General features: G+C 40.9%; 1 protein-coding gene across 8 annotated transcripts in view; it reads left to right on the plus strand.

Moving 5' to 3' along the window:
- Window positions 1-15224, plus strand: part of ARHGAP18 (Rho GTPase activating protein 18) — a 230945-nt gene that overhangs the window by 50077 nt on the left and 165644 nt on the right. For 4 of the 8 annotated variants that reach the window (XM_074397487.1, XM_010342985.3, XM_074397486.1 and 1 more), the window contains exon 1: window positions 8854-9100. The exons of 2 other annotated variants lie outside the window; for them this stretch is intronic. In XM_074397487.1, the coding sequence (XP_074253588.1) occupies window positions 8988-9100 (113 nt within the window). In that variant the 5' untranslated portion in view covers window positions 8854-8987. Of the gene's footprint in view, window positions 1-8852; window positions 9101-15224 lie in introns of those variants that run through there. 2 more of the 8 variants (XM_074397481.1, XM_003932420.4) reach the window with 2 other exon arrangements.

Here is a 15224-nt window from a genome sequence, read left to right on the forward strand (position 1 = left end):
ACAAACCAGCTAGCCAAATTATTAAATAGAATGAGGGAAATAGCCTTTCCAGCTATTTTCAGAGTGTATTTCAGGAGTACAAACCATTTTGGTGCTAGGATATTATATAAAGAGAACTTTCTCAATTAGAGTAAGGTATGAGGCACTTGGGTGAAAAGCCCTTGCAGTAACATCTACACAGTGATTCTTAATATTTTCTGAAGGCATGGAATCAGTTGAAACATGGATCTCAGTTCCAAATATATATATATATATATATATATATATATATATATATATATAGTCAATCATACTCAAAATTTTGGATGCAATTTCTTTTACTAGAAATTTATTTTTGCTTAGAGAAAGTTATATGCATTGCATATAACCAGTGAAGCAAATACATTATACCCAACGAGGTAGGTAAGTAAATTATACCAACATTTGGCAGAGACAGAGTACCTTATTTCTTAATTTTAGCTTTCTATTAATTGTAAGGTGAGTCAAGTTAATTGACTTTTGGGAAATAAATCTTGCTACCATATAAAATAATCTGAATGATTGTAAGGTATATACTAAATTTGAATATGTTAAAATCTCTTTCTTAAAATTGAGGGAATGCAGTACAAAATTTGTTTACCTATAACTCACTTATTTGAAAAAAAAATAATGATTATTGCCAGAAAACAAAAACCCCAATGATCATAATGGTCATATAAGAGACAAAGTAAATTCTTTCTCAATTAAATTTCAATAAAATTCCAATTTTCCACAGAATAATGTGTGTGAATACACCCCCCCACACACCCCCCCCCACACACACTTAGTTTTAGTTTTTGAGACAGGGTTTTGCTCTGTCACCCAGGCTGGAATGCAGTGGCTTGATCATGGTTCACTGCAGCCTTGACCTCCTGGACTCAAGGGATCTTTTCTCTTCAGTCTCCTGAATACGTGGGACTACATGTGCATGCCACCTTGTCTGGTGAAAAAAAATATATGTATACACACACACACACACACACACACACACACACATACATACATTTGTTTGAGACAAGGTCTTGCTATTTTGTCCAGGCTGGTCTTGAACTCCTGAGCTCAAACAATTCCTTCTCCTGCCTTGGCCTCCCAAAGTGCTGGGATTACAAGAGTGAGCCTCTACACCTGGTTATATTTTTAAAAATATTTTGCTTTCATTTTGCTAACAATAATTCCCGAAAACCTTGGTCCCCAGAAGTCTATAGTAGCAGAGGAGACTAGAATTCACATAACCTGCTGGGCATGGTGGCTTCTGCCTGAAATCCTAACTACTCAGTGAGGCTGAGGCAGGAGGATTGCTGGAGCCCAGAAGTTCAAGACCAGCCTGAGGAAAGTAGTGAAGCTCTGTCTTTAAAAAAAATAAAAATTTTTACTCTGGGCATGGTGGCACATGTCTGAAGTCCTAGCTATTCAGGAGGCTGAGTTGGGAGGATCACTTGAGTCCAGGAGTTCAAGGTTACAATCAGCTGTGATTGTGCCACTGTACTCCAGCTTGGTAACAAGAGTGAGATCCTGCGTCAAAAAACAGAGAAGAATGCGTATAACTTGCTCTGCTAGATACAGATAGATAGGCCTATGTCAAGGCTGACTCATCTAGAATCTTCCCAATGCCCTGAGTTGAAGTCATGTCAGGAAGCCAGGAATTGTTACTCTTGCATTTGTCTCAGTGAAAGCCAATTTGAAAAAAGTTATCTTCACCTTCTGGAGATTTTTGCTTACATATTTTTGCTTAAGAAGTCATCGTCCATTTCTGTGCCAGCATTCAACTGTGGCATTAAAAATTTTTTGTCTAGTATTTGTTTCCAATCTCCGCTGACACAGTGGCTGCTTGTGCAAAACAACTCTGCTTGTTCTGAGTCTTTAAAAATGAAAAGATTTAATCATTCAATTGACCAGAAATAATTACTATTAAATACGCTACCTCCCATGTCCATTAAATTTCCCTTTGAAATTACCTTGAAGGTGAGTTTTTCTTTTCTTTTAAAAACTAAACCTTTTCTGTAAAATACAGTCATATATATCTAGATACACTCTAGAAAATTAACGAAGCTTTGTCATAAAAGAGAATACTAATATTTTTCTATTGTTTCTTAATACTCCATTTTAAGACATTAGTAATTAAGGCCCAAGTTCTGATGATATTGATAACTTACATGGCCCTAAAATAGCTGTTTTTGCTATGAATTTGCACACTTGTGGAGAGCAATGATCCATGATGATATGTGAATCTAATCTCTTCACTAGAAAACCAAGTGTGCTGGAGAACATTTAAGATGCTCCATTTGTAAGCAGGGTACTGGGATTCCAGAAAAACTTGGCTCACTGTTTTTTCCTCTCTACCTTCAAGAAGAGAAGCAGAAAGCTTCACTATTTTTGATGACATTTCTAGCACTGAAAATACCCCAATGGGCTCAGAACATAGAAATTATTATTTGATGGCATTTGTACAGTTTTATCAAGTATTTTGGTTAAAAAAAAAAAAAGACTAGGAACTCCTTTAAAACATTAGAAAAATTGCCTTCATTTTAGACTGGATAACCATGATTTAAAAAGAAATGCTGGACGTGGTGGTTTACGCCTGTAATCCCAGCACTTTGGGAGGCCGAGGGTGGTAGATCATCGAGGTTAGGAGTTTAAGACCAGCCTGGCCAACATGGTGAAACCCCATCTCTACTAAAAATATAAAAATTAGGCGGGCATGGTGACATGTGTTTGTAGTTCCAGCTACTCAGGAGGCTGAGACAGGAGAAAAGCTTGAACCCGGGAGGGGGAGGTTGCAGTGAGCCGAGATCGCGGTACTGCACTCCAGCCTGGGTGACAGAGTGAGACTCCGACTCAAAAAAAAAAAAAAAAAAAAAAAGAGAGAGAGAAAGAAAGAAACATGGCTTCCATTTTTTCTTTTTCTCCTCCAAGCCGTGAATCAACTCATCCCTTTCCTTAGATCTGTAGCTTCACCATTCTTCCTCACAGTGGCTGCTTTTACATAACAAGGGGATAAGCATCCTTTGTAATCTACTCCAGGACAAGGACTTTCGTATTTGGTAAATCTAATACTGAGACAATTGTAGCCTTTTTATTTATTTTATTTATTTATTTATTTATTTATTTATTTATTTTTTTGAGATGGAGTTTCGCTCTTGTTACCCAGGCTGGAGTGCAATGGCGCGATTCGGCTCACCGCAACCTCCGCCTCCTGGGTTCAGGCAATTCTCCTGCCTCAGCCTCCTGAGTAGCTGGGATTACAGGCACACGCCACCATGCCCAGCTAATTTTTTTGTATTTTTAGTAGAGACGGGGTTTCACCATGTTGACCAGGATGGTCTCGATCTCTTGACCTCGTGATCCACCCACCTTGGCCTCCCAAAGTGCTGGGATTACAGGCTTGAGCCACCAGCCACCGAGCCCGGCCAGTTGTAGCCTTTTTAAATAGAACCTGATATTAATAAACAAAATTCTACTTTTCCAGTCTGTATTAGCTTCCAGAATATACTTCATCCTTCCAGTTGCAAGCATTTACAGCATGTGTCTCCATACTATTTGTCAATGAAGAACAAACCAAAAGAAAAGTTAGGGTCATGGCACTTTTTCTTGGATAATTTCCAGCTTAGGCTAGTTTTGATATGAAGGGCAGATTTCTCATGAAGTTAAATGAAGTTGAATCTTCAGAGTCTGGTTCTTGCATGAAGCCTCATCCAAGGCACCATAGCTAACAAATTCTGGAAGCTTTGGGTTCTATACATCTAATTTGCTTTTGTAAGAAAAAAAAATTATCATAATGATCAGAGTACTTTTTCTCACTTCTGTTAGTGGAAACAATTTTAGGTATAATGGCATAAGGATGATGACCTTTTATAGTGATATATATATTATGCCACACTACCTCTGTTATTTGACATAAAAAACAAATTTCAAAGTACCAGAAAAGAATTGAATATAAATCTCCATAGCATTGCATTTATATCAATATTCCATTTGATTAAGGACCTTAGGTTTTCTGTAGATTATTTTACTTTGTTATTCACATGATTCTTTTCAGAAATAAAATAATGTCAACACTAGGGCATCTGTAACCTTTATAATGCTTAAAGGTTCAGGCTCAAAGATCACATAAACCCAGGGTTACATGTCCTGGTTCTGCCACCTGCTAACTGGATGACCTCAAATTCCTCATCTCTAAAGTGAGTGTAAGTCTGATTTCTATCCCTTGTGGTTGTCGGGATGATTAAAGATAGACCATGTGTACCATGTCTAGCAAAGAGTAAACACTCAGTATTAGCTGTTGTAATTTATTGGTAATAAACTTTTTGTAAGAAACATCTTTTCTAAACTATTGCCGAAAAGCCTAAATTAGCCTCTGGCAATAGCAGTTACAAATTATCCCAAGCATGGCTAGTATTTTCTCCCAGGAGGAGCAGTTAAGAAAATAACTTTGAGAATAATGCAGACATTTTTAGAAGCAGTCTAGAGAAGGGGAAAAGGGTTATTTCTTGTTGTTCCAGGGGCAGAAATAATAACCATGAGTGTAATTTCCAAGAAAATAGTTTGAGATTCTGTATACGGAATAATTTTCGGTCACAGTACCCTAGCACATAGTACCCTAGTACCCTGTAATTTCCAAGGAAATAGTTTGGGATAATTTTCAGTCATAGTACCCTAGCACAGAAGTAGCTAACTTTGTAGGCTGACAAGAGTTATTCATAGGAGGTCCTGATAAAACATCAGGCGAGGGATGTTAAGAACACTTCCTCTTCATTAGTGAATGCTACTTTATACATCTAGGCTTTATCACCTATGTAAAACTTCAACTTCACCATCGATGATTAATGTATTCAAGTTTTTATTATGACATAATCTTGAAAATTGGGTTTAATTTTGCCATTTGAAAAGTCATTTTTCACATGGCTTTTGTACCTATATGGATTTTTGTCATAACATAGAGACTGTGTGTACATAACTCTCCTTCGTTAATTCTTTTTTAAAGAGACCTAGACCAATTGAGGAAAAATTTGACAAAGTATATGTTGGTTGCATTGCATGGCACCATTCAAATATGATTCCATATTTACTAATCAATATATGAAAACCAGCTGATAAACTCTTTCCTACCACTAGCACTGAACTGAAGAAAATTTTTTTCATTGTTTTTGAATATGGGTATCAAATTGTCAGAGGCTGCAGTACCATCTTCACCCCATTTTTAACAACATATTTGGGTACATAAATTACAGCTTCCTTTTCCCTCCTCTGTCTCCAGTACACCCCATTTAAAGAGAATGAATGAAATGAATGTTTAAACTGTCTTGATGTTGTTAATTACTTTGTAAGATGTTTCATAACAGGAAAGTGTTTGGCATGCACTCAATAGCTTGGAATATTAACATCTTCAAGGACATGAGGTTCTCAGTGTGTGTTTAAAATTGTTGCGGAAGGGAGTAAAAAGTGTTTTGTCTTTTTTCATAATATTTGTCTCTCTGCAAAAGAGCGATAATGGTATAAGGGATGGACATGAGCTAAACCTTAGTACAGCTTACAGTGTGAAATAAGAACAGCTTTTTTTTTTTTTTTTTTTTTTTTTTTTGAGGCAGAGTTTCGCTCTCGTTACCCAGGCTGGAGTGCAATGGCGCGATCTCGGCTCACCGCAACCTCCGCCTCCTGGGTTCAGGCAATTCTCCTGCCTCAGCCTCCTGAGTAGCTGGGATTACAGGCACGTGCCACCATGCCCAGCTAATTTTCTGTATTTTTAGTAGAGACGGGGTTTCACCATGTTGACCAGGATGGTCTCGATCTCTTGACCTCGCGATCCACCCACCTCGGCCTCCCAAAGTGCTCGGATTACAGGCGTGAGCCACCGCGCCCGGCCAAGAACAGCTTTTTTAAGGGACCATACTGGTAGTTAGATTTGCTTCCTTGATGGGATGGGAAAATTCTGAAAAAAATTTTAATCTACTTGAGCAGGTATCTGAGGCCATGCACACCAGGCCACAGTCCTACCAGCTCTCTGCCTGTGATAGGCAATAGGCTTAGACCAGCTTCAGCAGGGCGTGGCGGGAGGAAAGGAGAAAAAGCTCAGAGGATTTTCAAGTACTTGAGTGCTGAAGTAGGATTCAAATTTTATGTACTAAGCTATGTAAATCAGTTTGTATCACATTTGATTTTCTCCCTCATAAAAATTAAAAACTGTGGTTATTGCAAACCCAAATAGTATCTCGACCTTGTAAAATAATTACATTGCAACCTGTACATTGTGATTTTTTTATTAAACAAGTGAAAAGATCATAATTAGGCAAAAATATAACTAAATCATTGTGTTGGCTATAACTGGACAAAATCTTCATCACAAACTGTCACATAGGGGCACAGTGCCCATGGCTGCCAGGGGGTTGTGGTTGACATTGACAGGCTAAATAGACATAGCAAAGGCAGAAGGGAAAATTGAAAAAAGGAAGACAGTAAAAAGGAAGGTAGAGGGAAGTAAGTGGGGAAAAAGGGTTGGGTGGAGAGGCAAATGAAGAAGAAAAGAATTTCCAAAAGATAAGATAGTGATTCACATATGTTTACATTTCAGAGCAGCTACATAAAAAAAAAAAAAAAAAGGGATGGATGATCTGGGTATTAATATTTTTTTTTCCACCCAAGGATGTTGAAAAGACAAAACACATATACTCTAATTTACTTTAATTTTTGCATTACTCTCTCTAGAGTTTTAATTTTGCCTGAACTGGTGAACATTTCATCATAGGTTAGCACTGGTGTGTGCATGGGAACTGCTTATCTAACATGACCAATTTTCATATAAAATTTAGTAGAATTTTAAAGGATTCTTAAATTCTTTCAGTTTTTCCTCCCTTCGGTGTTTACTGAAGGCCCAAGTAGGTACAAAAATTAAGTTAGCTGTCAGAAGAGAAAGGAATGAGAGTCGGACCGGAAGGAACTATGTTTGGCAGATGAAAAGACTTACATGAATAAGGCAGCAGGAATGCCCAGTGATCTGTTCAAAAGCCTGGAATGGGCTCTGTTAGCAGTGAAGAGCCAATGAAGATTTTTAAGCAAGGAGAGGGTTCATGAGGGCTATGCTGGTGTGTGGTCATAATGTCAAAGCAATTTAAAGGAGGTGACAAGGAGATGAGCTAAAAGGGCTGTTGTAAGATTGGAGCTAAGGCTGGAGTATAGGATCCGGGCGTGGTTGAGGTCATGGGGATAAAAAGGAAACAGCAAGTGAATTCCTATGGATGTGGAAATGGGAAGGTTGCACAATTCATTGTGCAAGGAGAGGGGAGGAAGATAGAAATTTCTCTTAAGGAAGACTTTTGTAAATTAAAGAAGATTCAAGAATAAATTTCATGTGCTTCGAGAGTATGTGAGGATGAACAAATTATTTCCCATGACTGTTTTAAATAATGAAAAGGTATAAGCAACAAGTTTATGTATTGACGGAATTGAAAGCTTGTTCATGGGGAATTCTAGATAGTTGGATGAATCCTAAAAATCTAAAAAAACCCTTCAGACTACTGGGTATGTTGAAAAGAGTAGAAGCTGTGCGTGGTAGCTCTGCTTGTAATCTCAGCACTTTGGGAGGCTGAGGAAAGAGGACTGCTTGAGCCCAGGAGTTTGAGACCAGCCTGAGCAGCACAGTGAGACCTCCCTCTCCATAAAACATGAAAAAAAAAAAAAAAAAATAGCTGGGTATGGTGGTGCATGCCTGTAGTCCTAGCTACTGGGGAGGCTGAGGCTGGAGGATTTCTTGAGCCCAGGAGGTCAAGGCTGCAGTGAGTTATAATCACTACTGTGCTCCAACCTGGGTGACTGACAGAGTATGACCCTGTTTCAAAAACAAAGCAATTTTTTTTTTTTAAGTGGAAGAGGTAGGGGGAGAAAGAACAGAGCTGTCTTTTGTGTTTACGACCACTTTTGAAGTTGTTTCTTAATCTGCAAAACGAAGAACAGCATACTGGTGGGGAAAAAAAGGGAATTCAGCCTAGAATTCTGTTCAGATCCAGCTTCTGGCACTAGCAACCGTGTTATCTTAGTGAAGTTACTTAACTCATTCCCCAGCCTTACTTTCCTTGTGTTATGTATACCTTAGATGATAGTGATATCAATCTTGTAGGGTGTGTGTGTATTTGTGTGTGTGCGAGAGAACTGAATGGAATGAGATAATACGTGTGAAACAAGTGTCACAAGAGCCTGGTATACAGTAGGTGCTCAACAAATAGTAGGGACTGCTTCTGTTCTCAGCAATAACAGTTAACAGAGCTTTGGTAGATCTGTCCCTTTTTGGCACTTAAGAGTATTTTGATAAAACAAGATGTACATTTGACATTGGCTTTTGTGTGAAAGAAGACGACATCCCAGGACACACAATAATTTTCATGAGGGCATTTCTAACCAGAAGCAAGAGGTCAAGCCTTTCTCGTCGGCTGGATGGCACAGTTTTGCCGCGGAGTTCGTTGGTTTTTACCGTGGTGCGTTTTAAGGCTGAACGTGAAGGGGTTAAGAAATGCTCTTACTCATGTTACATGAAGTAGCAGAAATTATCAGACGGAAAGAGGAGTTGCGGAGGGAAGAAAAAGGCTCTGCAGTCACTCATGATTTCCTAAACAAGACGGTGGGGAGTGACAGAGAAGAGCTGAATATACGTACTGGCAGTTTAATCTATTAGATCGGACTAACTCGGGGGTGGCTGCAACCCGTCCCTTCCAGCCGTCACCTCCTTTAACCAAAGCCGCCCAGAGTGGAATTGCCCCGAGTTTGAACAATGCTGCGAGTGGCGGCTTCTAATTGGAGCGGCGGGAAGCCCTTCCCGGGACAGGCCCCGCCCCTCCCCGGGGCCGGCCCCGCCCCTCCCCGTGCGGATCTCCAGCCTGGGGGGAAGAGCCGGCCAATGCTAATGAGCGAGTTGCCGGGCGAGACAGGAACTTCTTTCCCGGTCTCTGTCTCAGGAGCGCAGAAATTATGCCCCTTCTCTCACCATGAGCTGGCTCTCCAGTTCCCAGGGAGTGGTGCTAACTGCCTACCACCCCAGCGGCAAGGACCAGGCCGTGGGGGGCAGCCATGCCAAGGGAGGGGAGGAAGCCACCTCGAGGTAAGCCTTTGGAAGCTGAAAACAAAACAAAACCCTCTGACCTGCTCCAGGAAAAAAGTGACAGGGAAGTTGGCGTGGGGAGAAGGGAATTCCATCCGTACGTCCAACCTGAGCTCATGCAGCAGCAGTAGCGACGTTTGGTGTGATTTTTATGTACTTTTCATCTCACCTAAGTCCAAGTCTGAAATAACCCATATGATGACTGGTGAAGACGGACAAGAGGGAACTGGGGAGACGGCTGTGTGGGCTGTCAGACTAGGTGTTTGGCAGGTGCATTTGCACATGCTGAAAGATCAAATGAGTAGATCTGAAACACTTCCTTTTCTATGAAATGGAATTCTTGAATGGGCTCGAGGCACTGCCACTGGAACTGTTAGTTGGGAACGTCTGCCAACAAGCAGGGAGGCTGTTCATTGTACTGTACAAGCTGTTGTTGTTAGAGTGTTTTTTTTTCCCCCTCTCTCCTTGCTGAAAGCAAACCTCTTAGGCAAAAAGCCCAAGACACTGGCCTGTGGCAATATGTCTCACATTCTTTTGTGTATGTGGATTTTTTTTTTCCTCCAGGCTTTCAAAAAGGAGTTTTTGTCAGGAGCTAGCACGCTGCTGCTGGAGTGAAATGTGGTTAATGGTAAATCACGTTATACAGGCAGAGAGGGCAAATGTTCTATAGACCACTGAGGCGCAGAGGGTGCCTTTCTCCCTATCTGTGTACTTTGTTCTGCTTTTTAAAAATTCCTTTCCCTCCTTGATGACCTTCTCACTAACTGAACATTTCTACCTCCATCAAGATCTAAATCGTAAATATTGGCCTAGAAGATTGCAGGAAGCAAATACTAACCTAATAGCCTAGAACACTAAATTAGTTATCAGTAAGCACATTTCCTCCTCAGTGCTTAATGTGATAATAAAACCTTCTTTGTTCTTATGTGACTTATGCCTGTGCCTTAAGCTGAAATAATGCCGCCTTTCATTTGTTTAAAAATCCCCAAATATGAGGGAGGGAGAAAAATCAAAGGAATGGCTGTAATACTCGGTGTTAGACTCCCAGCTGACCGGAACTGTTTCTCACATAGCATCCACAGTATGTATTTCATTGAAGGAATTCATTTCCAAAAATAAAAGAGATTTGCTGCTTGTGCCTAGCTGTGTTACCATTTTGTTTCCTGTCGTTTTAAATGACTTAATGCCAAATCCTTAAATCAAGAGATCTTGAAGTGGAAAAAACATTCATTTTTCTGTAATGTATTAGTAATCTTTAAGCAGTAAAGCAGCCTGCAACACCAACCCCATACCCAGCCATAACTTGGATTCCACACAGCAGTTAAAATTGCCAAAATTATACAAGCTGTGCACATTCTCCAATGACTTTAGGCTGGGATGTCCTGAGGATCTCAGCTGAATCTTGGATCTTAATTGTGAGAATGGAAATAGCCTTAAGAACTGTGAGTCCAGACCTCTCATTTTTACCTAGGGCTCAGACCAGACCCCAGGGATTAGTTGAGTTGTTGCAAGGTCTGCAGTCCTAGGCCTGTGTCTGGGGCTGCATCTCCAGTTCTGGAGACTCATTATTCTGTGTTTGCAGTGTTGCAGCTTGTGGTGGGTGGCCCATACTTGAATGGGTTGAAAGAACAAGAGAGGAACAGACCATTCTCAGCCTATGCTGAAGCAGAACCAAGAGGCACTAAGGTGGCAGGGTGGGCAGCTGCCCACACAGCCAGTGCCCTGTGTTGGGCCACAGCTCCAGGTCGGCTCCTCTGCTGGCTGCCATGTAGCCGGCCCATACCAGCCTCAGCTTCCAACCATTGACTTCGTTCTACTGGTCATTACTGATGTTGGCCTGAGAGGATGGGAGCCTGGTTTGAGGGTAGAGAGGAAGGAGAGAGTGGGGCAAGTCTTCACTGGCTTTTACCCTTAAGCAAAGGGTAGCTTATCCGATAAACTTCTTGTTTGGGAGACACCCTATTAACCTAGAAGGACTGAGATACTGGAATTGGCATGAGGGAGGGACTGGATAGAAGGAAGAAGGATTTGAATGTGGGATGGGATCAGTGGTGACCACCTAAGAATGGTGATGGCAGTTTGGAGGCTGAACTGGATTTGGGCTTTGGCTGGGCTGGTCAGGTGGTACCTACAGCACTGGGAAGCTGCTCCAAGGCACAAGGTTGATGGTTGACACCTCTTTAAAGAAGTTCTCCAAAGAGTAAAAACGAAACAAAACTCTTAAAAAGAGGCTACAGTAGGCTGGGTGCAGTGGCTCACACCTGTAATCCCAGCACTTTGGGAGGCTGAGGTGGGTAGATTGCTTGAGCTCAAGAGTTGGAGACCTGCCTGGGCAACACAGTGAGACCCCCTCCACCCCTTCTACCAACAAAATACAAAAACCACCAAACCAAAAACATGATAGTGTGCTCCTGTGGTTCCAGCTACTCAGGAGGCTGAGGTTAGAGGATCACTTGAGACTGTGGGTGGAGATTGCAGTGAGCTGAGATCGCAGTGAGCTGAGATCGCAGTGAGCTGAGATCGTGCCACTGCACTCCAGCTTGGGTGATGGAGTGAGACCCTGTCTCAAAAAAAAAAAAAAAAAATACAAATAAAAGCTAAATTAAATCTGCATTTCCTCCTACCTATTTAAAAGTTATAGGAGAGAGCACAGAAGAATAACTTTGCTTATCACAAGATTTTGTTTGTAAGTAATACGTTCCTTATGGAATCCAGTATTTAGTTCCAAGAGATGAATTCATGTATTTACAATGCCATTTATATGTATGTATATGACTTAGGATATTTCTTGAAAATGTTTGATTTTTAGCCTTACCAAGTCCCTTTTTATTACCATGTGGTCTTTTGAAAAGCTGGGGTAGTGGAAATTAATATTTTTGGAAGTACTTTGTTAGCTAAAATTTCCTCCATTCTGTGATCCCTCTTTATCAGAACGCATGCATTGAATGTCAGATTATTTACATTCACTGAATGTCCCACTCCTGGTTAGAGCCTCTGAAATATTTATAGAATCTTGTTTTTCTTTTGTAATGTTTCCTCCTCAAAATATGAGGATTTGAAGAACTATGTTAACATGACTTGTTATGGCTGACTTGTACACAGTTGAATGTTTCCAAAAGAAACCACTTTTTATGAGTAGCTATATTTATAAGACTTTGTTTACTTGTTTTTCAAGCAGGCTTCTTAATATTTACTTTTGAAAAGAATTTTTTCAAAGAATATTGCATTTTGTCTATTCTTACTGTTCTCTCTTGACTTTCATTTTAAGAAAAATGGTTGTTTGCTGCCGGGCGCGGTGGCTCAAGCCTGTAATCCCAGCACTTTGGGAGGCCGAGGTGGGTGGATCACGAGGTCAAGAGATCGAGACCATCATGGTCAACATGGTGAAACCCCGTCTCTACTAAAAATACAAAAAATTAGCTGGGCATGGTGGCGCGTGCCTATAATCCCAGCTACTCAGGAGGCTGAGGCAGGAGAATTGCCTGAACCCAGGAGGCGGAGGTTGCGGTGAGCCGAGATCGCGCCATTGCACTCCAGCCTGGGTAACAAGAGCGAAACTCCGTCTCAAAAAAAAAAAAAAAAAAGAAAAGAAAAAGAAAAATGGTTGTTTGCTCTGTATATTTTTTGCTAATCTTTTAATACGAATATCAGGTAATCTTTTTATTGGGCCTTTTAACTCCTTAACTACCTAAATGAATTGATGAATGAGCTATTTTTATGCCTTCTGTGAATAAATGTATGGCATTCATCATGTAAGGTCTTGTTGACCCAAGCTGGCATTGGTATTGGGTAGGCAGAACCAAGAGGCACTATACAGAGGTGACATAAACCTAGAAACCCTGGGTTCTGGGGCCAGCCTGCCTGGGGTCACATCTTAACTCTCTCACTCATTAGCAGTGTCACCTTGGAGGAGTTACTTCTCTACATATAAATTGAACTTCATAATCTCAACTCATTGAGACAGCTAAGTAGGATGAACCCTGTCAAGCCCATGAAGAGTGTCTGGTTCGTAGCTAGCGGCTACTTTCCTTAACACTAGGTAAAGAAAAGGAAAGAAAGGATTGAGTTTTGCAGCATATAGAATATTCTTTTTTCAGAAGCATTTTTCCGAATATATTTTGTCATGTGTTAAGAAACCTGGGCATGATCCACATGCTTAAAAATGACATATTTGAGAATGAACCATAATATAAAAGTTTAGGCCTTTGAAGTCTGAAAGACCTTAGAAATATCATTTTGATCCACAGCACCATTTATGATTTGAACTGGTAACAACTACCTCTGCCAGGCCTTTCTTGGGAGCACTGATGGACATTGAGGTCTGCAAACATTGACTCTACGGCAAGATGGAATGTGGGTGGATCCTCTTGTGGCAGCTGGACTCACTCCTGTCTCCATACTTCTTTCCTCTGCGTTAAGAACTCCTACTTTCCAGCATGCCAAATGGAAGAGGGCTGTCATCTTTATAAGCTTATCTCAGTGCTTGACTTGTTCATGTCTCACCCATTCCTTGGTTCTGCAAGCATAACCATTCAGTACTTCCACATATAAGAGCTGTTAACTGCATTATCAGGCAGTTGTTTAAATATTGGGGTTGTAATGGGGGAAATAAACCAGACAAACACCTGGGTGCAGGGAGGGTAGACTGGAGGAGAAAACAAAGACCTGAGCAGGTGACAGGTGAGCCCCAAGATATCTCGGGGCAAGAATTAGAAGAAGAGCTTTTAAGGCAGAGAGTGGGTAGGGCGTGTAGAAGGCATAAGCCTAGCGTAAGTCTGAAACCAAGTACCCAGAGAGCAAAGAGCCCTGCATGGCTGCAGCGATCAGGGTCAGGGAGAGGGAGGAAGAAGAAAGCAAGGTGGGAGTTGATAACCTTATAGAACATTTGAGAACTTGAGTTTTTGCTCAAAGTAAGATGGGAAGCCATTGAGAGAGTGGGTTTTGAGCAGTGAAGGAAGAGAGCTCATTTATTTTTTATTTTTTATTTTTCCCGGGGGGGCGCAGGTGTGAGCACATTTAAAAGGTCCCTCTGGCTGTTATATTGATTATAGAGTGTAGAAGCAGTGACATACTCAAGATGTTAAGATGGTAGTGGTTTTGGCCAGGTTTTCAGTTGTTTTGATAATGAGCAGGGTGAGCAGTTCAATCTTTTGATGTTTGAGCTTGTAGGAGAGGGACAAAGAAGAATACCTGAAGATTCTTGCAGGGTTTTGCCCTGAGAAACTTGTAAGGATAAAGAGATCATTAATTTAGATAGGGAAGACTTGCAGAGCTTTATAAGGGGGCTGGGGTAAGTTGAGCAAGACATGAAGCTCAGTTTTGTTTTGTTTTTTTCAAGACTGAGTCTCGCTGCACTGCCCAGGCTGCAGTGCAATGGTGTAATCTCGGCTCACTGCAACCTCCACCTCCCAGGTTCAAGTGACTCTCCTGCCTCAGCCTCCTAAGTAGCTGGGATTGCAGGTGCCTGCCACCACGACTGGCTAATTTTTGTATTTTTAGTGAAGATGGATTTTCACCATGTTGGCCAGGCTGGTCTTGAATTCCTGACTGTAAGTTATCTGCATACTTTAGCCTCCCCAAGTGCTGGGATTACAGGTGTGAGCCACTGCACCCGACCTGAAGCTCAGTTTTGAGAAACAGCTTTTTGAGATGAACATTAAAGAAAGACCATGGCTATCTGTCTTGGTTAGTTCAGTGTTTTTGTATGAATCTTCACAGTATTTTAAAAACCTACGTAGTATACCATTAATAAGGTTTCTTCCTTCTGAATTTGTGTATTACCTAAATGCATACACACACACACACACACACACACACACACACACACACACACATTTGAGAAAAGGGATGGTAATGAGTTTTTTTTTTTTTTTTTTTTTTTTTTTAATGGAGACGGAGTTTCTCCCTGTTGGTCAGGCTGGTCTCAAATTCCTGACCTCAGGTGATCCACCCACCTTGGCCTCCCAAAGTGGTGTGATTACAGGCGTGAGCCACTGTGCCTGTCCGGTAATGAATTTTTATAATGTAATTATATAATATGTAAATTCTATTTTTTCTGACCTTAGCTTTTAAAGCATATTTCCTTATTCTAATTTCATAGGATTTAGCGACTAAGTGCATTTAA

Source organism: Saimiri boliviensis, chromosome 4 (assembly GCF_048565385.1).
Source record: "Saimiri boliviensis isolate mSaiBol1 chromosome 4, mSaiBol1.pri, whole genome shotgun sequence".
NCBI lineage: Eukaryota > Metazoa > Chordata > Mammalia > Primates > Cebidae > Saimiri > Saimiri boliviensis.